The following is a 23094-nucleotide window of genomic DNA, read 5'->3' on the forward strand; positions in this document are numbered from 1 at the left end:
CCTCGCAAGAAAAGGGAAAAGTTGACAGCTATGGTCGGGAGAGCATGGAAACCGCAGGAGGGGAATATGTTCCTGTGCTGATGTTCAACTTGCAGGCTTCCCTTAATGGGCAGTTGGTTGCCCACTGTGAGAACAGGATGCCGGACCAAATGTCCCTTGGCCTGATCCGGTAGGCTGTGCTTAGTCCCCTAGGACTACTTTCTGGTTGGGGATGCAGGTGGCGTTGTGGTCTAAACCACTGAGCCTCTTGGGCTTGCTGATCAGAAGGTTGGCAGTTCGAATCCTTGCGACGGGGTGAGCTCCCATTGCTCTGTCCCAGCTTCTGCCAACCTAGCAGTTCGAGAGCACACCAGTGCAAGTAGATAAATAGGTACCGCTGCGGCAGGAAAGTAAATGTCGTTTCCGTGCGCTCTGGCTTCCGTCACAGGATCCAGTTGCACCAGAAGTGGTTTAGTCATGCTGGCCAGCAAGCCATGGGTCTAGACATATCTGGGTCTGCGCGCCTTTGGAGCTGTCGAGCCACCACCCTTTCTGTCACTTTGCTCCAGAAAGGAGTATTCGAGACCAGGTGACAGTTTTCTAAATCCTCTGGAAGCAGAGAGGGGCTCTTCAAGAGAGGCCACACCATTTCCCCCTTTGATCAAGGCAGCGGGCTTAACTCCCACATGCATTAACTACTCTCTGGACCCACCTGGCTGGCCTCTGCCTCCCGGGTTGTGCCAGCTGTGATGGGCAGGGATGGAGAGGGCACTTGGCCTCCCTGCAGGTGCCCAGCTGTGTCCTCCAGCTGTTTCAGCAACTGAAGCTGATTCCGTAGGCTGTAATGAGACTGCCATTTAACCATTTGTAGTACCTCGGAGTCAAACGGAATCTGTTCCAGAAGTCCGTTTGACCTCCAAAACGTTCAGAAACCGAACTTCCGGAGGCGGCGCGAAACAGCAATGGCGGTCCTCTTTGCGCTGTGAAGAGGGGCTCCGCGAAAAAGGGTCGTCCGCTACGGCAAAGCGGAGACCCATCAAGAAAAACCGCAGGCAGAGTGAGCCTGCGGCCGTGGGACTCGGCGGGCGCCTGGAGCCCCCCCAGAAGCGGGGAAGGAGCCTCGTAAGAGGCTCCGGAACGTGAAAGGGGGAGCGGCGCTGTGAGTTCATCGCTCTTTTCGTGGAAGCAAAGCCGCGCTGCTGCTGCTGCTGAGCGCTGACCTTTCTTCTTGAAATTATCGGAATTGGAGCAACATACCCGTGAGTAAGGGTCCTAAATTTTCTAACTAAACTGAAGAAATTCGGCCGAAAGCGGGAGGCGAGTAACAGGAAGTCCGCCTCCCGACTCTGCTAATTAGATCAAAGCAAGGGCTCGGAAACGAGCTGAAGTACTTAAAAAGGGATTGTAAAAGTGGAAGAAAGGGTGCATTGAGAGACTCTGTATTTTGAAGATAAAAAGGAAAGAACTGTGGATTGTATAGACTTTTATTCTTTAGAACTACCCTCCAATTTTTGGGCTAAACGGGGCTGAAAGAGATAACCCCGTCACCGGGCTGCCAGTGCATAGAAAAAGAACTGTCATACTGCTGTCAAACTGATGACATTGTTGCAGAGATCGAAATTGTTGCATAGACTGAGATACTAACATTAAACATTGTTGCATGGACCTGTATCGATACTTTATGGCTGGATTTTAAGAGATTAGAAGTTCTGGAAACCTTCCTTTTGTGTTTGGGAATTACAAAACTCAATATGGGGAATTGAGGAACTTCAATGGCGGAAAATAGTTCCTTTCTTTTTTGAAGCTTTGAAATACTCCCCCTATAGGACTGTGGAAATATAGTTGCATGGGAACTGAGCTTTATTGAAACTTTTTGTGGTTCTTTTTATTTATATTTGGGACTTGTTTTTCCCATGGGACAAAAGACCATTTGACCTTGAACAGAGGCAGGTGTGGAATGAGCGGCACAGGGAGAACAAGAGCAGCTAAAGCTAAAGATAAAGAGAAAGAGAAAAAATCTGGGCAACTTTTGCAAACAACTCTAACTCATCACCGCAGATCATCTGTCCCAACTGTGCTGACAGCACAGGAGGTGGAACTAGTGCAGCCTGCTGCAGAAGACATGGCAACTGGAGGATCTGAAACAGTTTTAAAACAAATTTTGGAACAATTGGCAGTTTTAAACCAAAAGGTGGACAATCAAACATCAAAGATTGACCAAGCTACATCCTCTATTGGCAAATTAACTGAACAGGTTTCGCAGCACACTCAGGCAATTGAGAAATTGCAAGGAGCTACGGCAGAAAACTTTAAATTAGCTGTGGAAGCCAATCAAAAAGCAGAACAGGCGAACTTAAAGGTGGAGGAAATTAAAGGAGAGGTAAGACCTTTGAGAAGGCAGGTAGGGGAACAACAAGCCTACCTGGCATTGGTTGAATTGAAAAGTAAAGATAGTAATCTCAGGATAAGGGCTATCCCGGAATTGGAACAAAATAATCTAGAGGGATTTTTGACACTTTTGTTCTCCAAATTCTGGGGAATTGAGGAAGAAAAGGACTTTAAAATTGTGACAGCCTTTAGACTGGGAAAATCAGTAAAGAAAGACAAGCCCAGAGACTGTTTGGTTGCTCTGAGATCAAGAGAAGAAAGGGATAAGATACTAGGCCTACATTTTAAGAAATCTTTGGAGGTAGAAGGTAAAAGGGCCGAAATTTACAGAGATATACCCAAATATCTCTTGGAACTTAGGACTACCTATATAGATTTGACCAAATTGTTGAGACACAACGGAATTCCTTACAGGTGGGAGTTTCCACAAGGACTTTCATTTACTTACAAAGGAAGGAAAATAAAGATTAAATCACCTGAAGACCAGCAGAAGTTCCTACACGACCACGAGGAGGACCTGCAAAAAGGAGCTGCAGCTTCTTGGCCTCCACCACCACCGGGACCATCTCCAAGAGTTATACCACCAGGACCAGGACCAGCATTACCTCCCCCGGGATCGGGAGGAAGCTTAGATACCCCATTGTAGAACCCGTCAATTGATTCAGGATGTCTCTGCAGCTTCTTAGTTGGAACATAAATGGCGGAAACTTCCCGGAAAAAAGAAGGAAAGTCTTTCACATTTTGAAAAAGGAACAATTGGACGTTATCTGCCTACAGGAAACACATGTGACAAGGCTCCATAGAAAAGTGTTAATTAACAAAAGACTAGGCCAAGAATTTATTTCTTCAGACAAAGTTAAGAAGAGAGGAGTGGTGATTTACGCAAAGGAGAGCCTGTCACCGAAATTTTTATTTAAAGATGAATATGGCCGAATTTTGGCGATTGAAATACAGACGCAAGGAGAAAAAATTTTGATATTAGGAATATATGCTCCAAATGAGGGAAAGTCGGAATTCTTCAGGAAGCTGCATGAGACTATGCTGGATTATTTGGACTATAGTAACATCATTATGCTGGGTGATATGAATGGGGTTGTGTCTGTAAATATGGATAAGTCACAAAGTGCCAACATATCGAAAGACGGCAGACTACCCAAAACTTTTTTTGAAATGACAGACAATATGGACTTAGTAGACATTTGGAGGGTTAAGAACCCCCTAGGGAAAGAAGGGACTTTCTTTTCTGAAGCTCATCTGACATGGACACGAATCGACCAAATCTGGACAACTAGAGGACTGGCACCTAAGACTAGAAAAGTGGAAATCTGCCCAAAAACCTGCTCCGACCATAATGCCTTGAAAGTGGAATTGAGACTAAATACAACCGGATCCTTTAGATGGAAAATGAATGACACTATTCTAAGAGATCAGGAGATTGTTAAGAAGGCCCAAAAAACTCTAAAGGACTATTTTGAGATAAATTTGAATACTACTGTGGAAAAAAGAACAATCTGGGACGCAAGTAAGGCAGTCATGAGAGGGTTTCTAATACAACAAAACACGATTAAGAAAAGGCTCTGGAATGAAAAGAAGGAGAAGATATTGGAGAGAATAAGAGAAGGTGAGAAAAAATTAAGATCTAGGCCTAAGTCGAAGGATGTCTTAAGAGAAGTGAAATTCTTCCAGGCGCAATATTCAAAACTGATAAACCAAGAGGTGGAATGGAAAATTAAACAAATGAAACAAAGATCCTTCGAATCGGCGAATAAGTGTGGGAAACTGCTAGCTTGGCAGTTGAAAAAGAGACAAAAGCTTAATACGGTTACAAATCTAGAGATTGAAGGGAGAATGGTTCAGAAACCCGAGGAAATCAGAAAGTGCTTCCAGAGGTACTTCAAAGAACTTTATACACAAGGGCCGCAAAAAGCCTCTGAGGTGGATCAATTTTTAAAAACTAATGGATTACAAAAAATACCCCTGGAAATGAGAACAAACCTGAACTGTAATATTACACAGCAAGAAATTGAAAGTGCCATTCAAAATCTTCAACTTGGCAAGTCCCCAGGCCCGGACGGCTTAACCTCCAAATATTATAAAGTTTTAAAGGACTATTTGATACAACCTTTGATGGAGGTTTGCAACCAGATAATGGAGGGAGGGAGGGCACCGGAAACGTGGAAAGAAGCTTTCATCACATTGGTACCTAAATCAGAGACTGAAAAGACCAAACTTAAGAACTACCGCCCCATCTCACTCCTAAATGTGGATTACAAACTTTTTGCAGATATTTTGGCAAATAGACTTAAAAAAGTACTAAATGAAGTGATTCACAAAGACCAGGCTGGCTTTCTCCCTGGTAGACATTTGTTTGACAACACAAGAAACATTATTGACATTTTGGAACTTCTACAAACAAATCTGAATACCAGAGCGGTTTTGATTTTTGTTGATGCAGAGAAGGCCTTTGATAATATTTCTTGGATGTTTATGAAGAAAAATTTGGAAGGGATGGGAGTGGGGCGGGGGTTCGAAAATGGTATAGAAGCAATCTACACAGAACAAAAAGCTAAATTGATAGTAAACAATGTGGTGACAGAGGAGTTTAAAATTGAAAAAGGGACACGCCAGGGGTGCCCCCTATCCCCCCTATTGTTTATTTCAGTCCTGGAGGTGTTGCTAAATATGATTAGAAAGGACCGGTTGGTCCAGGGAATTGAGGTCGGAGTGAAACAATATAAATTGAAAGCATTTGCAGATGACTTGGTATTAACACTTCAGGAACCAGTCTCCAGCACTAAAAGAGTGTTAGAATTAATTTCTGATTTTGGTCGGGTGGCGGGGTTTAAGTTAAATAAGCAAAAAACTAAGGTTTTAGCAAAAAATTTGACAGTTACAGAAACAGATGAGTTCTCTAAAGAAACGGAGCTGAATGTGGTTAAAAAAGTAAAATACCTAGGGGTGTACTTGACCTCCAAAAATTTGAATTTGTTTAAAGATAATTATGAGAAATGCTGGTCAGAAATCAAAAGAGACTTGGATATATGGTCAAGACTGAAACTTTCCTTGTTAGGCCGAATAGCTGCTGTAAAGATGAATGTATTGCCGAAAATGTTATTTTTGTTTCAGGCCCTACAGATCGTGGACAAGGTGGAATGTTTTGGAAAGTGGCAGAAGGATATTTCTAAGTTTGTTTGGCAGGGCAAAAAGCCCCGAATAAAGTTTAAAATATTAACTGATGCGAAAGAAAGAGGGGGATTTGCCCTGCCAGACTTGAGGCTATATTATGAATCTGCAGCCTTCTGCTGGTTGAAAGATTGGATTTTATTGGAGAACACTGATGTCCTGGATCTGGAAGGGTTTGACAATGCGTTTGGGTGGCATGCATATTTGTGGTATGACAAGGTTAAAGTGCACAAATTGTTTAAAAACCATATTGTCAGAAGAGCAATTTGGAGGGTCTGGATAAAATACAAAGACTTATTGGAGAGTAAAACTCCGAGGTGGCTCTCACCGGTGGAGGCCAAGGCTCGTAAGAGACCCAACATGGAGGCCCATTGGCCTAAATACTGGGAAATAATTGAAAAAACTGGAGACAATTGGAGGTTGCTAAGTTTGGAGAAATTGAAAACTAAGGTACGAGATTGGTTGCACTATGCGCAAATTCAAGAGGTATTTAAAATAGATAAAAAAGTTGGATTCCAGGTGGAAAAATCGAAACTGGAGACTGAATTGTTAGAGCCAAAAAGTAAACTACTTTCGAGAATGTATAACTTGCTGCTTAAGTGGAATACACAGGATGAGACAGTCAAATCCGCTATGATAAAATGGGCTCAGGATGTGGGGCATAACATTATGTTTGCAGACTGGGAAAGGTTATGGAACACCGGTTTGAAATTCACGGCATGTACTGCCCTGAAGGAAAATATTATGAAAATGGTATACCGGTGGTACATGACCCCAGTCAAGTTAGCCAAGATATATCATCTGTCTGACAACAAATGTTGGAAATGTGGAGAGGCGGAAGGGACATTCTTCCATCTCTGGTGGACCTGCCCGAAAGTGAAGGCCTTCTGGGAAATGATCCATAATGAACTAAAAAAGGTATTGAGATTTACCTTACCTAAAAAACCAGAGGCCTTCCTTCTGGGCATGGTGGACCAGAGAGTGCTTAAGAAGGACAGAACCTTTTTTATGTATGCTACCACAGCAGCAAGGATCCTGATTGCAAAATACTGGAAGATACAAGATTTACCCACGCTGGAGGAATGGCAATCGCAGTTGATGGACTATATGGAACTGGCTGAAATGACTGGCAGAATCCGAGACGCGGGAGAAGAAACAACTGAGGAGGATTGGGAAAAGTTTAAGGACTATTTGAAAAAACACTATAAGTTGTATGAATGTTAAAAAAAAAAAATGCACCTTTCAGGAAATTCTAGCTTCAGCAAATGTAAGTTATTGGAATGAAAATTAAGACACAAGAATTCAGAGGTAAAATAATGAAATAACTTTATTGTGTTTAATATAAAACATATAAGAATTGAGTGACAGTAAAATTGAAAATAGGGAACATGATAAAATGGAAGTTACAATAAGTTTTGAAATAAGTTAACAAATTGCTGATGCCTTATAAGACAGAGAACGCAGGGTTCGGAGGATGTGAGGAAGTCCTATAGGTTAGATGGAAAAAGAATATGGAAATTTGTTATTTATATCTCTCTTTCATATAAACACTCTTTATTCTTTTTTCTGTATTTCTGTATCTTTAAAAAAGCAATAAAATATATATATATATATATAAAAAAAAAAACGTTCAGAAACCAAGGCGTGGCTTCCGATTGGCTGCAGGAAGTTCCTGCCACCAACTGGAATCCACATAAGCCATGTTGGACGTTTGGATTCCAAAGAACATTCGCAAACTGGAACACTCACTTCCGGGTTTGCTGCGTTCAGGAGCCAAAACGTTTGACTTTGGGATCCAAGGTATGACTGTATTGCTGAGGCCTCTCAAAATGCCCCTGGCCTTTCGTCTGCCAGATGGTTGAAGCAGTTGTGTGTGGGGTGGGGATGTGGGCGATGTGGCTCAGGCGAGGGGGTGGATCTTAATTACTGGCATAGGTACCCTTCATTAGCGGTTCAGCTTTTGCCTGCCTCTCTGGCAGCTGATGGATAGGTTTATAGCAGCAAAACACAACAGGATTCGGACTTGGGGATCGTTTGCTCTTTCCTACCCTTTCATGTGCACACATGATGCCCCTCCCAGGGTTTCATTTTTATTTTTAGGGGAAGGAGATGGAGAGAGAGAGAGATCCACTACACATTACTGTTATTAGCACGCTATGAATAGTATAAGCTATTAATAGCTGCATAAATACCATTGTTACATAACTCAGCAATGTAAAATTATTCATGGTTATGCAATCTTGCATTGTGTGCCATGTTGGTGATTAAGAAGCTGAATCCGGGGGGGGGGGGAGTGTTTTGGGCTGGAGCAGAAAGACCCCCTTGGCGAGGGGCTGCCAGAGGGAGAGCGAGAGCGGCAAGGCCTGCCCGCTGGGACCTTGGGCACCAGGGCTCTTTTTTTATATAATATTTTTTTATTGGTTTTCCAACACAAATAAAAGACAAAACAACACACTCACATAAACAAACGAAAAACATATAAACATGTATAATTTCAAAAACCTTTTTTTCATAACCTTACTTCTCGGACTTCCCCTTACCTCCCCTTTTCTGCATCCTTGTTTTAAATTTTTTTCAGCAACTCTTCAGACCAATTAATTAATTACTTATTTTCTTTTTAAACTTCTTCTAACACTTAATCAGTTACAGCTGTAATTCTATATTTTCCTTTCCCCTGACATTTTAACATTCTTCAATTTTACAACAATTTTTAAGATATACTTTAAATTTCTTCCAATCTTCTTCCACCGTCTCTTTTTCTTGGTCATGGATTCTGCCGGTCATCTCCGCTAGTCCCATGTAGTCACTCACCTTTGTCTGCCATTCTTCCAGTGTGGGTAGTTCTTGTGTCTTCCAATACTTTGCTAAGAGGATCCTTGCTGCTGTGGTGGCATACATAAAAAAACGTCCTATCCTTCTTTGACACCAATTGGCCGACCATGCCCAGGAGAAATGCCTCTGGTTTCTTATGAAAAGTACATTTAAGTACCTTCTTAATTTCATTATAAATCATTTCCCAGAAGGCTTTAATCTTCGGGCAGGTCCACCAAAGGTGGTAAAAGGTTCCTTCAGTTTCATTACATTTCCAGCATTTATTATTGGGCAAATGATAGATTTTTGCGAGCTTGGTTGGGGTCATGTACCACCTGTAAATCATTTTCATAATATTTTCTCTTAAGGCGTTACATGCCGTAAATTTTATACTGGTGGTCCATAACTGTTCCCAATCCGCAAACATAATGTCATGACCAATGTCTTGTGCCCACTTAATCTTGGCTGATTTAACTGTCTCATCCAATGTATTCCATTTCAACAGCAAGTCGTACATTCTTGATAAGTTCTTAGTATTGGGTTCTAACAGCTCTGTTTCTAGTTTTGATCTCTCCATCTGGAAGCCAATTTTCCTGTCTTGTTTGAACACCTCCATTATTTGATGATAATGAAGCCAATCTCGTACTTTAGACTTTACTTTTTCAAAACTCTGTAATTTAATTTTTCCACTCTCTTGCTCTAGGATTTCACAGTATTTTGGCCATTTGGATTCCATATTAGGTTTTTTCACTTCCTTGGCTTCTATTGGTGACAACCACCTAGGGGTTTTATTTTCCAACAAATCCTTATATCGAATCCAAACATTATATAATGCTTTCCTGACAATATGATTTTTTAATCCTTTGTGAATTTTTACCTTGTCATACCATATATATGCATGCCAACCGAATCTATTATCAAATCCTTCCAAATCCAAAATGTCTGTATTCTCAAGAAGTAGCCAGTCTTTCAACCAGCAGAAAGCTGCCGATTCATAGTACAATCTTAAGTCCGGCAGGGCAACCCCCCTTCTGTCTTTTGCATCAGTTAATATCTTAAATTTTATTCTGGGCTTTTTGCCCTGCCAGACAAATTTAGATATATCTTTCTGCCACTTCTTGAAACAGTCCACTTTGTCCACAATCTGTAATGTCTGAAACAAAAATAGCATTCTAGGCAATACATTCATCTTAATTACAGCAATTCGACCTAACAAGGAAAGTTTCAAATTTGACCATATTTCTAGATCTTTCTTTACCTCTGTCCAACATTTGTCATAGTTATCTTTAAATAAATTCACATTCTTAGATGTCATATTAATCCCCTTCATTCTCCGGCCCTCTTGCGTATAATCTTCTGACATAACTCTGAAAACAATTACTGATCTCATTTGGTTTATGGATGTTCCTTCCTTCCAACTCCAAACTTGTAACTGTGTTCAATTTCTGTCTCTTCTTCAATTGCCATGCTAGAAGTTTCCCACATTTGTCTGCTGATTCAAATGTCCTTTGTCTCATTTGCTTAATTTTCCATTCAATCTCTTGATTCATCAGTTCCATATATTGCATCTGGTAGAACTTAATTTCTCTCAAAATCTCATGAGACTTTGGTTTTGACCTCAATTTCCTTTCTCCTTCTTTCATCTTTTCCAGTATCTTGTCCTTCTTTTCATTTTGTTTCTTCCTCTTTAAAGAGTTCTCTTGTATTAGGAAACCTCGCATCACGGCTTTACTTGCATCCCAAATTATTCTTTTCTCAACATCTGTCTTCAGGTTTATCTCAAAGTAATCTTTTAAAGTTTTTTGGGCCATTTTGTAGATCTCATCATCTCTAAATAGGGTGTCATTCATTCTCCATCTAAAGGAACCAGCTGTTGTTAGTTTCATCTCCATCTTTACAGCATTATGGTCGGAGCAAGTTTTTGGGCAGATTTCTACTTTTTTTATCTTTGAAGCCATCCCACTAGTAATCCAGATTTGGTCAATTCTTGTCCATGTCATTTTTGCTTCAGAGAAAAAGGTTCCCTCTCTCTCAAGAGGGTTCCTCGTTCTCCAAATATCAATCAAGTCCATATTTTCAGTCATTTCGAAGAAAGTCTTTGGTAATCTCCCATCCTTAGAGACCACCTGTCTTTGTGCTTTGTCCATGTTTGTGGAGACCACGCCATTCATATCTCCCATCAAGATTACATTACGATCCAGATAGTCCATTAATATCTCATGCAACTTCTTAAAAAATTCTGCCTTCCCTTCATTTGGTGCATAAATTCCAACTGTCAAAAAATTTTCTCCTTGGACTTGTATTTCAATTGCCAAAAATTTTCCTTGTTCATCTTTAAAGATCAACTTTGGGGCCAACTTCTCCTTCGCATAGATCACCACTCCTCTTTTCTTGACTTTATCTGACGAAATAAATTCCTGTCCTAATCTTTTGTTTATAAGTAATTTTCTATGTGCCCTAGTCACATGGGTTTCTTGTAAACAAATTAAGTCCAAATGTCCTCTTTTTAAAATATGAAATACTTCACGCCTTCTGGGAAGGTTCAAACCATTACAGTTTCAACTTAGAAATTGCAGTGACATCTTGTTGTTTAGTTGATTACTCTCCAGCTGCTCCGTGCGGCTGTTCTTCCTCAGTCGGTGGTTTAAGTCCAAATGTTAGATTCAAAATATCTGCTTCTCAATCTCAAGAGTTCTTTGATAATGTAAATTTAATATTTTGTCTCTTTCTTCTTTGGATCTTAAGGTTATCAGGCAATCCCTTGGATTCTTCCTGTTTTGTCTCCTACCCAATCTGAAGGCAGCTGTTATCTTAAATTCTTCTTCCTCCAGGTTTACCTGCCAAAATTCTGAAAATTCTTTTGTGAGAAAGTCCACCAAGTTGTCCTTTTCACTCTCTGGGACCAATCTTAATCTCAAATTTCTCTCTTTCCTCTCCATCTCCCACAAAGATAAGGCCGCCTCATGTTGGTCCAACTGTTTACAGACTGGTACCAATTTTTCCTGTGTAGTTTCTGCAGTAGCTTTAGCTTCCTCAGCAATCTTTCGAGTTGTAGCGTTTTCTTCAATCAATTTATTTATAGTTTCTGTATTTGATGTGATACTTTTAGTATTTAGATCTAATTTTGTTGACAGTTCTGTCAGCTGCCTGGTATTTTCCATGCTCTGCTTTGTCAAAGCTTCTAAAGATTCATTTATTTTAAGTAATGCTTGTGTCACTGGATCCATCGGTATGTTTGTCCCTTTTTCCTGCCCAGCTGCTCCTGTTGGCAGTGTACTAGATATTGAGCCCCTTTTCTTTTGTGTAGCTTTGACTTTAGATCTTGTTATTATCTCTTCTGCTGGGCCACTCATGTCCCAAGGTCGTTCCCACAGGAGCAGCTTTAAATGGAAAAATCCACTGACTTGTTTTTTTAAAAGTCTGTATTGCAACTGTTTCCCCTCAGCCCTCTAGAGGGAGTAATTCAATGTATCCAATACAGATAGGTAGCCATGTTGGTCTGCCATAGTCAAAACAAAAAAATTCCTTCCAGTAGCACCTTAAAGACCAACTAAGTTAGTTCTTGGTATGAGCTTTTGTGTGCATGCACACTTCTTCAGATACACTGAAACAGAAGTTACCAGACCCTTCTATATAGTGAGAAGGTGGGGAGGGGTATTACTCAGAAGGGTGGTGGGAATGGGTGATTGGCAGATAGCTGTGATGAGCCTGTTGACGACTGCAATAGGTCTTACAGGAAGAAGCGAGGGGTGAAAAGGTGAAAAATGGCTTTGTCATGTATAATGAGATAAGAATCCAAGGTCTTTGTTCAGACCAGGTTTCTCAATCGTTTTAAGTTTGGTGATAAGTTGTAATTCAGCAGCTTCTCTTTCCAGTCTATTTCTGAAATTCCTTTGTAGTAAAACAGCTACTTTGAGATCTTGTATAGAATGTCCTGGGAGATAGAAGTGTTCTCCTACTGGTTTCTCTGTCTTGTGATTCCTGATGTCCGATTTATGTCCGTTTATTCTTTGGCGTAAGGTCTGGCCTGTTTGTCCAATATAGAGAGCTGAAGGACACTGTTGGCATTTGATGGCATACACAATGTTAGACGATGAGCAATTAAATAGTCCCGAGATGGTATGTGTGATGTTGTTGGGGCCAGTAATGGTGTTGTCCGGGTGTATGTGGCAGCAAAGTTGGCATCTGGGTTTATTGCAGGCTCTGGTGCCAGTGTCCGTGTTAGGTCTGGTTGTAGTATTATTGTGGGTTAGTATCCAATAGGCAGAGAATGTATCCAATAGGCAGAGAAAGCAGAAAAAACAATAAATCCCCAAAGAGAGAGATTTTTTAGCAACAATCTTCCAATATATCCAAACTGTCAATTTGTAACTTCAGTAAAGTCCCAAACTTGTCACAAATAAAGTCCCAACTTTGTAACCAATCTTATCTGACAGCTCACAGTCTCTGTGCCTTGCTCAGGCAGTCCGTTCCCAGAAATTAAAACGGCAGAAAACTTTTCTTCCTTTTACTTTTTCCATGCAGGTTAAGCCAAATTCACTTCACTTCCCCCTTGCTCCTGCTTGCTAGGGGGAAATTCAAGTTCAATATCAAGGCTAAACAGTTCAAATTTATTTTTCCTTCAATTGCAGCTTTGTAATTTCGTTGCTTTAGCTATCATGCAGTCCGGGGAAGGCAGACTTCCTTTATTTTGTGCCTTTCCCGTTTTCGGCCAAATTTTCAGCAAAGTTTTGACAGTCCCAGTAAGCTTTCCAATCCTACTTACGGGTGTTCCATTTCAGTTCCAAATTTCAGGAAGGTATCGGCGCTCTCCGCCTATGGCGACGCGGCTTCACTTCATGGGCTGGGTAGCGACTCTCAGCACCGCGCGCACCCCGATGCCACTCCGGGGCCTTTAAAAAGGCTCCTTTACAGGAAGGGGGGCGCTTCTTGGTGCCCGCCAAGTCTCCTTATTCACAGGCTTCCGCGCCTGTGATTTTAGGGGTCCCCGCTTCGCCGTAGCAGTCAGACCCGAACTCGTGAAGCAGTCCTCCTCTGGAGCTCGAAGGGAGGACCGCCATTAAGCGCTGGCGCCAACCGGAAGCCTCGTTGGGCACCAGGACTCTCTTGCTGGCTCAAGTGGGGCAGCCTGGCATGAAGGGGAGGGCTCTGGCTTCCCAACATTGTAGTGTTCCCAAAACAAGGGAGGATTGGACTCTGATTAATAGAATACACACGAGGCTTCACCAGCAAGACTCTGGGAGGAGGTGCCAATAATAATTCCTGTCCACGTCTTGGCCCAGGTCGTTTTATTCACAAAAGAACTTTTTACACAGTGTTCGTAAGAACCAATCAGATTTCCTCTGAGCATTTCAAAAACCAGAAGAAATCCTGTTAACTCCAAAGATAAGTGGGTGTGCAACCAGGGCCAGATTTAGATAATGGGGCCCTTTCTATGTCCAGCTGTCCTTTGTCAACAACAAATTGTCGCTGTTTTTTGTGTTGAATATATGCAATATGGCAATTTATGAACCTCATAGGTATCTCAAGCCATTTGCACATCTTGCCATGCAGCCAGTCCACGCAGAATGTAGGCACCCTATATATAGAAAGGAGCAAACCAGTGATATTTGAGGGAGCAGGCTAGCAGGCGGGGCCCATGACTTACATCACAGGAGCCTACACAACACAAAATACCGTTGCTGTATGTAGGTTTTATTTGATTTGGATTTTATCTTTTTTATTTTGGAAATGTACATCCAGTTTGTTTCCTTTAACTTTTTTGGGGGCTCCCAAGAGAGTGGGGACCCCTAAGCTGTAGTTTGTTTAGCTTATACATAAACCCGGCACTGTGTGCACTGTATAAACGAACAAACAAACAAATCTGGAGAGCCCTAGCTTGAGAAAGGCTGGCACAGAGCCTCAGAAGTGCCCCTCCTGGGCTCCTGAGTCAGACCCGGGGTCCATCTTGCTGAAGATGAGCAGCCAGGGACTTGCCACAGCCCCAGGGAGGAAAAGCCCCCCCCCCAGCCCCCTGCAGCCTCTTAGCTGAAGCTCAAGACCACCCGTGTGCAGGATGAATTCCTTCCCAGCCCCCCCCTCTTTTTCCCTTGTCCTGTACGCAGAGGTGGCGACTGGACTGGGGACCTTCTGCATGCAAAACAGGGGACCCACCCATTTCTCAGGTGGGGCAGCACTGGCAGAGGCCCTGTGGGCAGGCAGAAGGGGCAGGACAGGCCCCGCTGCCCCTTCCTGGGAGAATGGTCTCTGCTTGTGAAAAGGGCTGTGCGGCAGATCAGTCGCCCTGCATGCAGAAGCCCCAGACTCAGTCCCCAACCGCATCTCCAGGTCGGGCTGCCTGGAAGCCTGGGGTGCCCCCGCTGCCCACCGGTGTAGACAGGGCAGAGCCAGAGGGAGCCCAGGGGCCTGACTCTGCTCCCAAGGCCAGCTGCCTCTCTTCCTGCCTGAACGGGGCCTCCCAGGAGCAGCAGTTTGGGGGGCTGTGAGAGAGGGCAGGAGCGAGAGGAGCCTTGCTGGAGGTGTGGCGATGCCCACTCAGCCTCTGTCTGCCTGTCCAACCTTTCCTCTTCTCTTCAAGGTGAGAAATGCCGGAGTTTCATTGACCTTGCTCCAGCTTCCGAGAAAGGTAAGAGATGCGCATCAGCGGGGTCACCTTTGCGCAGGTGACAGTGGCAGCGCCAGGAGAGGGAGGGAGCGTGTCTGTCTGCCTCTGTCTCTTATCCCCCCCCCCCCCGTGTTTTGATGGTGAGATCAGCACCGCAGAACTGAGAAATCCTGTCCTTTTGCAGAGGAGAGCCAAGGCCCTTGGGCTGCCTCAGTTTGCCTGTAAGCAAACTGTATCCTTGCTTCCTTCGCTGGGAGGGAGCCTGTTCATAACTGGGGGGCAGAATGGCTGTTCCCTGGAGACTCTTTTGCCCCTTTTGTGCCTGTGCTGGAAATGGCAAGGTCAGAGCAATGCGAGAGCCCTGCTTTGCAGACCTCTAAAAGCCACGAGGGTTGACCTGTCAACTCAGGGTCCCGTGCTGGGGGGGGGGGTCTTGCCCCACCTGGGCTTTGCCCTGATAGCTCCTTCTGCTTTGGGGCCCTTCCTTCCTCCCGGATCCTGGAGGGATGCCACCTGGCTGCCACTCCACCTGCCAGGCCCCACGTTTGGTGCCTCTTGCCTTCCTCCAGCGCTGCAGAAGGGGCTGGGGGCTTCCTAGCCCACCTCCTTTGTGGCAAAGAGCCTCCTTGATTGGCCCTCTCCATTGCTCTTCCAGGTCTCCCCAGAGATTGGGGGTGGCACAGGGCAGCTGCTGGCACTGGGTAAACATCGAGGGGACCAGGAGGTTTGGGGCTGGCCTGAGTCCCTGAAGGGCTGCTGCTGCCTTTTCTCCTGTGAACCTGTCTTTGTGCCCCCTCCTCTTTGTGCCCCCCTCCCAGGTTTAGATGGGTGACTGCAGGTGGCAACACCCCCCACCAGCTTGTGGGGTTTTCTCCCCTGGCAAAGGTGTGCAGTGCATCCTTACTGCTGACTTCCAGTTGGCATTGCTCAAGCCTCAGCACCTGTTGTGGAGACCACCGGCTGCACGTTGCTTCCCTTCCCACCTCCTTCCCTTTCCACTGCCATTGGCCTGAATTTTGGATTGTAAGCTTCCCGGGGCTGAGACCTTGTCCTTGCTTCAGCATCACCAACACTGATGGTGCTCTCTAAATAAAAATGGTGATTCTAGGCGCTTGGTGAAATCTGCCCTCTCCGCTCGTGCTGTGGTTTTTAATCGTGCTGCTTTCTTTTGGATGCTGATTTTAGAGGGTATTTCTTTTGTTGCTTTTTTCTTTTTTTGGTAAGTCCGCATGAGGACTATTCAGGGGGAAGGCAGGACATACATTTCCTAAACAAATAATGCTTTGCCACGTTCTGTTCTCTTCCTTTCCCAAGGCAGGCGGTGAACTCTGAGGACTAGTGGGCTTGTCATGGCCACAGAGGGAGGGAGGGAGGGAGGGAGGGAGGGAGGGAGGGAGGGGGCCAAATGAAGGAAGATGATTGCTACTAGCCGCCAGTGGGCTATGAAATGAACCCCACGCCATCCTGGTGGCCCCTTCCCAGAAAATGCTTGCTTCTCGTTGCCTCGGAAGGTGGCTGAGGGCAAATCCATGGTTCTGGGAGCAGGGCTGTTTTCCAACCCAGCAGCAGCTCAGCTGGAAACTCCCTTGCTCAGCTTAGGATCATAGAATTGTCAAGTCGGAAGGATCCCTCCGAAGGTCATCTAGCCCAACCCCTTGCAGTGCGGGAGTCGCAGCTGACGTTTGCCCTGCCCCAGCCTCTCTGATCTGAGAGAGCTCCCTCCCGGTGCTGACGGTCTCCTTGTGCGCTTGCAGGAGTCTTGTGGCTGTCGGTGGTGTCAGAAGTGCTCTACATCGCTCTGCTGGTCATCGGTTTCAGCCTCATGTGCCTTGAGCTCATCCACTCCAACAACGTGATTGACGGGCTCAAACTCAACGCTTTCGCCGCCGTCTTCACGGTGCTCTCAGGTAGGTCCCTGCGCAAGCCCAGGAAATATTCTGGGAAGTAGCTGAACTCCTTGCACTGCAGCAAGGTGAAAACAGTTACTTGGTCGTGGAAGAAATAAAGAAAATACTAAGAATTATCATATAGTAAAAGGCCAGAGGCATTCCTTTTAGGAATTTAAAATGATGATATTCCAAAAGACAAAACTAAAATTTTCTTATACGCGACATCTGCAGCAAGAATCCTGGTGGCTAAGTATTGGAAAGGGAATCAGTTACCCACTAAGGGAGAGTGGTTATGCAAGCTTTCAGAATACTTAGAATTAGCCAAATTGACAGACATAATAAGACAAAAAACAAAAAGTGAAGTAAAAAAAGAATGGGAGTGCCTAAATGAATACCTTAAAAGCCAAGGTTTGAGGACAGAAATCTGGCTGAGTCTGGAATAACCTTGTGAAGTGAAAGGATAAGAAAGAGGGATTTATATCTAGATGTTAGGATAGAGGTGATAAGGAAAACAGGAAGACACAATGAGAGATAAAGGAGGTGCTGTGGGATTGGTGGAAGTCAATGTTTGTTTTTCTTTTTAGTGTTTATATTATTAACTTGCAAGATATGATTGTTTTGTTTTTTGAATGTTGGTTTTTGTGTTTTGTTATTTTTCGATATCTTTTGTGTTGTTATGTGGAAAATACTAATAAAATTGACACACAATGACAAAAAATAAAATTAAATTAAAAAAGAAAAAAGAAAAAAGAAAACAGCTACTTGGTTGAGCTGGAATGGTTTGTTTTTGAGGCTGGGGTCATCAGTGAAGACCATTTCTTTCCTCTCCCAGATATGAGGCTCTCTTGCTCTGAGCTGGACCCATCTTGGGCCACTGCAATTCCATGCCGACCTTCGGCAGAGGGCACTTTTACTGCCTGGCCACACGGGGCGTGGAACCCAGAACTTCTCGCTCACAAAGAATAATGATGATAATAATTTATTATTTGTACCCTGCCCATCTGACTGGGTTGCCCAGCCACTCTGGGCTGCTCCCAACATATATAAAAGCATAAAACCTTAAGCCTTACAAAGCTTCCCTAAACAGGGCTGCCTTCAGATGTCTTCTAAAAGCCAGATAGTTGCTTGTCTCCTTGACATCCGATGGAAGGGAATTCCACAGGGTGGAGGCCACTACCGAGAAGGCCCTCTGCCTGGTTCCCTGTACTGCTGAGCTACAGTCCCCTCCCCGCCAAGCGACATGACACCTGCTTGGCCTGCAGAAGGTCCCAGGGCTGGTCTCTGGCAGTATCTCCAGCTGCAGAGGGAGGTGGGTCTCCGGTGATGGGGAGCTTGCCCCACAGTTGCTGGGCTCGATGGTGGCCTGGCTCCAAGACAGCCTCAGGGTCTCCCCTGTCCCAGCGATGGAAACCTTTGGGTCTGTGTTGTAGGAATGTTCAGGGATGCAAGAGAGGATATATTGTCTGATTATAGCCTTTCCAACTTGTGTTAACAAGTTCACAATTTAGCAGAGTAACACCCCCCTTTTTAAGCTTGCAGCGGATGCGTTTGCTCAGGCTCGCTAAAGCCTCTATAATAACTGTTCTGGTATTTTCCCCTTATTAAATTTTCCCCATGAAAGATAAGACACGACACAGTCTTCTATAAAAGTATAAAAAGAGTTTACTCACATTCTGTTCACAATTGGATCCCAGAAGGCAGACTTAGCTTAGAAAAGTAACATACACCTGGAAACTATCTCATAAGGAGACAGTCCCTTTGTTGTCTCTTGGCTGGAAGGCAAGAGGGCATCTTTGGCTAAGCAGATGTTGCTTCTTTGATGCATGTAGTCACAGAGAGAGAGATGGCTGCCCTGCCCTGTGCTTTTGTCGTTACCTGCACAGGTGAGGCCACACCCACCTCTAGTCACATGCAGAGGAAGTCTGTCCCAGCCCAGAAGGAAACAGGAAGTTTTCTTGCTGGCTGGACAAACATTCCTTCCCATGTGTAAACATGTTCACTCTAGGAATGTTGCGCTTGACTGCTCTTGTGTTTTGCATCCCACATGTGTCTCCTCGCAGGGCTCTTGGGGATGGTGGCTCACATGATGTACACCCAGGTGTTCCAGGTGACGGTCAGCCTCGGCCCGGAAGACTGGAGGCCGCACTCGTGGGACTACGGCTGGTCCTTCTGGTGAGACTGAGCGGCTGAAGGCTCTGCGTGGCTTGTGGGGGGGGGACCCTCATGGAGGGCCCTCTTGGAAACTGAGGACTCGGCTGGCCCAGTGATGGGTTATCAGGAGAGCAAAGCACAGGAGGCTTCTGCAGGCAGAGACCTTTCTCTCCCCCACCCCAACTCCATTATTCAGCCATGGCCAAGGATCCGGCTGCCTTGTCTGGGCTCCCGTCAGTCTCCTGGAGTCCCACAGGCCTCCTGGCACCTCTGGAATTTCAGGGAGGGGTCCGTGGGCATCCCTTCCTCTTTTGCATCCCCCAGGGTGGAAGGACAGGGCAAGCGTGAAGAAGAGAGGCTGCTTCTGGCGCAGAACAAGGCGTGAGGTGCCTCTCCTGAGCCAAGAGTCTGGGTCTAAGGAAGGAGCTCAGTCCTGGACATCCGCTGCTGGGAGGGGGAAATGTGCCTGGGCGGTGCTTTGTTGCACCTCGCCTTGAGCTGGGGGGGGCTATGCCCCCAAAGGTCATTTAATTAAGATTTTACTTTCCTGTTTTAATATTCTTTCCTTGATGTCCCATGGCTGTTTTAACTGTATTATTATTATTATTATTATTATTACTACTACTACTACTACTTCATTTTCACAATTACATATACATATGCAAATATCTTCTTCCATTCCCATTAGTTATATACACTATATTCATTCTTACATACATTGCATTTTGCTTTTCAAAATACTATACCAGTCACCAAAAAAACATTTCCCACCATAAATTTCGTTTTCTCTAGGTTGACTTCACACACACACACACACACACACACACACACACACACACACACACCCTCCTTATGGCTTCTTCATGCTTTCTTTTCTCCATACCGAGTTGTTTTCCACTTTATTTATTGTCGTTAAAAAGAATAGTTCTTCCCTGACTAATTTCTCCCTCTTTGTGAAGTTTATTTTCAGCACCTCTTAATCCCCCCCTTGGACACTGTTGCTTGAACAGATATATTTCAAAACAATCCCCTTCCTTTTTATACCTTTGAATTGATTGACCCCTTATTTTATTATTATATTTGTTTGATTGCTATGAGCCACCTTGAGCACCGTTTGGTGGAAAGGTGAAATGCAAATTAAATATATCAATCAATCAATCAATCAATCAATCTTTATTACGGTCCAGAGACCCAACAAATTGTTACAACACAATGAACAATTCAGACAGCCTACCTCCAGGTTAAACAAGCATTTTGTTCAGACTTAAAGATAGAGATCATTGGTTCTTGCAGCCACCGATAAAAACTTCGCCACCGCTAATGTTCTAGCGTTTGTCCGGTCTTCCAGTAGGAACCTGACATAAATATATAAATATGAATGAGTGAATGTCCAGGATGGGCCCTGTGCCGCCTTGGGACCCAGTACCAGAGAGAGGCATTGCTGGGGATGGGGGTCCTGGTCCTGGGTCTGCCACCCAGCCCCCTTTCTCCCTTCTCCCCCCTCTCTCTCTGCAGCCTGGCCTGGGGCTCCTTCACTTGCTGCATGGCTGCCTCCGTCACCACCTTGAACTCCTACACCAAGACGGTCATTGAGTTCCGCCACAAGCGCAAAGTCTTTGAGCAGGGCTTCCCCGAAGAGGCCGCCTACGCGGACCATGAGCCCATCACCTACTTCCACGGAAGGTCAGTGGGGCTGGCCTGGGAGGGCAGGGTGGGAAGGGGGCTGTGGGGCAGGGCATGCCCACCTTGGGGAGGCAGGGTGGGCATGCAGAGGGCAAGGATCCCTCTGGGTGGGTGGTGCCAGGGGTTCCTCCTTTCCTCTGAGCAAGGCACAGCTTCCTTTCGATGGACGAGGAAACACCCCAAATAATAATAATAATAATAATAATAATAATAATAATAATAATATAATTATACCCCGCCCTCCCTGTCCAAAACCGGGCTCAGAGCAGCTAACATCAAATGTATAACACATCAACATAAAATCAGGCAATCAATTAAAATGCCTCCTAAAATGAGATCAGGTCAAATCCAATCAGATACCAACCTGCAGATTAGAGCGCTCTCTGTCTCCTTCTTGACTCCTCGAGAGGCTTGACTCTTGCTCACCTTCACCCACAAGGACGTTGTAATTGGTTGGCCAGCGTGGCAGGGGCCCCAAATCTTTACCAAGGCCCCCCAATAATTTCTGGGTTTGTAATCTAGCTGGAGAAGATGATCTGGGTTACTGAAAGTGACATTTGGTGGAATGAATGAATTTGGCTGTCTGAAGCTCATCTGAAGGTAATGACTGGCTGGAGTGGAATGGGTGTGGTGCAAGATCTGTTGGGAACGAACTTAGCTCAGTGATGCTGTGATTCGAAGCTCGCAAAGGGAGGCAGGGAGAGAAGAGGGGCCACTGCGGTGACTCTTTTCTGCTCGCCTTAGGAAGGAGATCTCTCCAGGCCCGGCTTGTGTTGGCTTAGGAGGCAGCAGGTGGGTGGGGAGGCAGCAGCCATCAAAACCATCCCTGATGCACCAAGTCGGAGTGATCATGAACCTCCTGAATGTGCCCCGGGGCTCCCCCCCCTTTTGACTGGGGCAGGGAGCAGTCAAGAGGCAGCATCTGTGCCTGGAAGAAGGTGGGCAAAGCGTTGCCTGGGGTTGCTCCGGCTGGGAGAGCCTTGGGGTCGCCTGGCAGATTCCAGCTTCTCAAAATCTCTCTTGCAAAGATAATGAGCAGATTACTTCCCCCGATGACCTACACCCCAGCCAGGAAGCAACGACAGGAAGGGAAGAGTCCTGTATTTTAATGTTTGCTGTCCGAAAGCCATGCAGTTCTGTTTTCCCCCCATTTAAGTGACAGCAATGCTGATGTTGGGAAGAGAGAACCTTTCCTTCTCCCGCCTTGTTCTGGGCATGTTGATGGTCAAGCGCAGGGGCTTTGCAACAGTGACAGCTGGTTGCACCATGGGATATTTCCCTGCTTCCCCCTCCCTTTCTTGCTGGTAACTCAAGGGCTTGGCCTGCCTTGTGAGGATGGATGGCGCTTGCAAACAGGTATAGGCAGTTAGGGGTGGTTGGCTTTTGCTGCCTGGCTCCCCAAGGGACTGAGATGAGATGGATGGATGAAGTTAGGATGCAGTGAAAGCAAGGCAGGTCTTTATTTTTCTGTTGCAATAGAGTTCCCTCCCTCCTTGCAAGGAGGCAAGAGAGACCCAGAACAATGGTGCTCAAGCCTCTATAAAGCCTTTTGAAATTGCCCACCCTGTAGCCCAAGACCACCCTCCAGACATCATACATACATCACAGAAGGAGACTGTCTCCAGTAGAAATTTGAGAGTGTTGCTTCTCTCCAGTCTGCCAGGATACCTGATAATGATTGCATTCTTGGCCATTCCTTGGAGATGGTCAATACTATAGTTCCTGAATCTCTTGCACATATAGTTTGCTCAGCTTAACAGATACTTGCCAGACTGTATTTACAGGGAGGTGTACGCAGTCCCTGCAGTTCAAGGACCATTGGAAAGCTTTCCCCATTTTCTTCCTCCTTGCAGAGAAATATTTGAGGTCAATTTGAGAGAGTCGAAATGGCTTCAGGATTGCTCTCCTGTACTATTTCAGACACGTGGAGTATATACTTCTGTATGTGTCTTTGCCTTGTACATTTATGAGCATTTATTCTCTATTGGAGACCTTAGAATTCTTATAACAAAACGGAGGTGATGAAGGGAACCGTGGCAAGTGTTGAAAGAGGCCTTTCCTGCTCCTTGCCTTTCCTGTGGCTCTTCCTGGGCTGGTGGGGTGCAGAGGATCGGGGCTTGTCCCTGGGAACGAAGCCAGCAAGGAATTGCAGAAGAGCATCACCAATTCTGGTGACATTTCCCTGCAAAAGTCCTTCCTGCATTCTTCCTCTTGCAGCAGTGTCCTACAGGCAGACTGCTGGACCTCGCTAGGCAGAGTGTGGTCCGAGTTCTTACAAATGCAGAGCAAAGGGTTGTGTGTCCCTTGCAGCAGGGTCAATTCCGCATTGGGGGGGGGGATATGGGTAAGGTGATCTCATCTGATCTTCTGGGATCCTGCAGCCGTGGGCAGGGCAGGGCTGTGGGG

General features: G+C 45.1%; 1 protein-coding gene across 2 annotated transcripts in view; it reads left to right on the forward strand.

The window, feature by feature from the left end:
• The window catches only part of LOC310831174 (uncharacterized protein), a 33996-nt gene that overhangs the window by 5746 nt on the left and 5156 nt on the right, over positions 1-23094 (forward strand). For both annotated transcript variants that reach the window (XM_083711563.1, XM_083711564.1), the window contains exons 2-5: positions 14939-14986; positions 16720-16872; positions 18915-19026; positions 20521-20688. In XM_083711563.1, coding sequence (XP_083567689.1) covers positions 14939-14986; positions 16720-16872; positions 18915-19026; positions 20521-20688 — 481 coding nt within the window. The remainder of the gene's footprint in view (positions 1-14938; positions 14987-16719; positions 16873-18914; positions 19027-20520; positions 20689-23094) is intronic.

This window comes from Podarcis gaigeae, assembly GCF_964106915.1.
Source record: "Podarcis gaigeae genome assembly, chromosome: 14".
Taxonomy (NCBI): Eukaryota; Metazoa; Chordata; class Lepidosauria; order Squamata; family Lacertidae; genus Podarcis; species Podarcis gaigeae.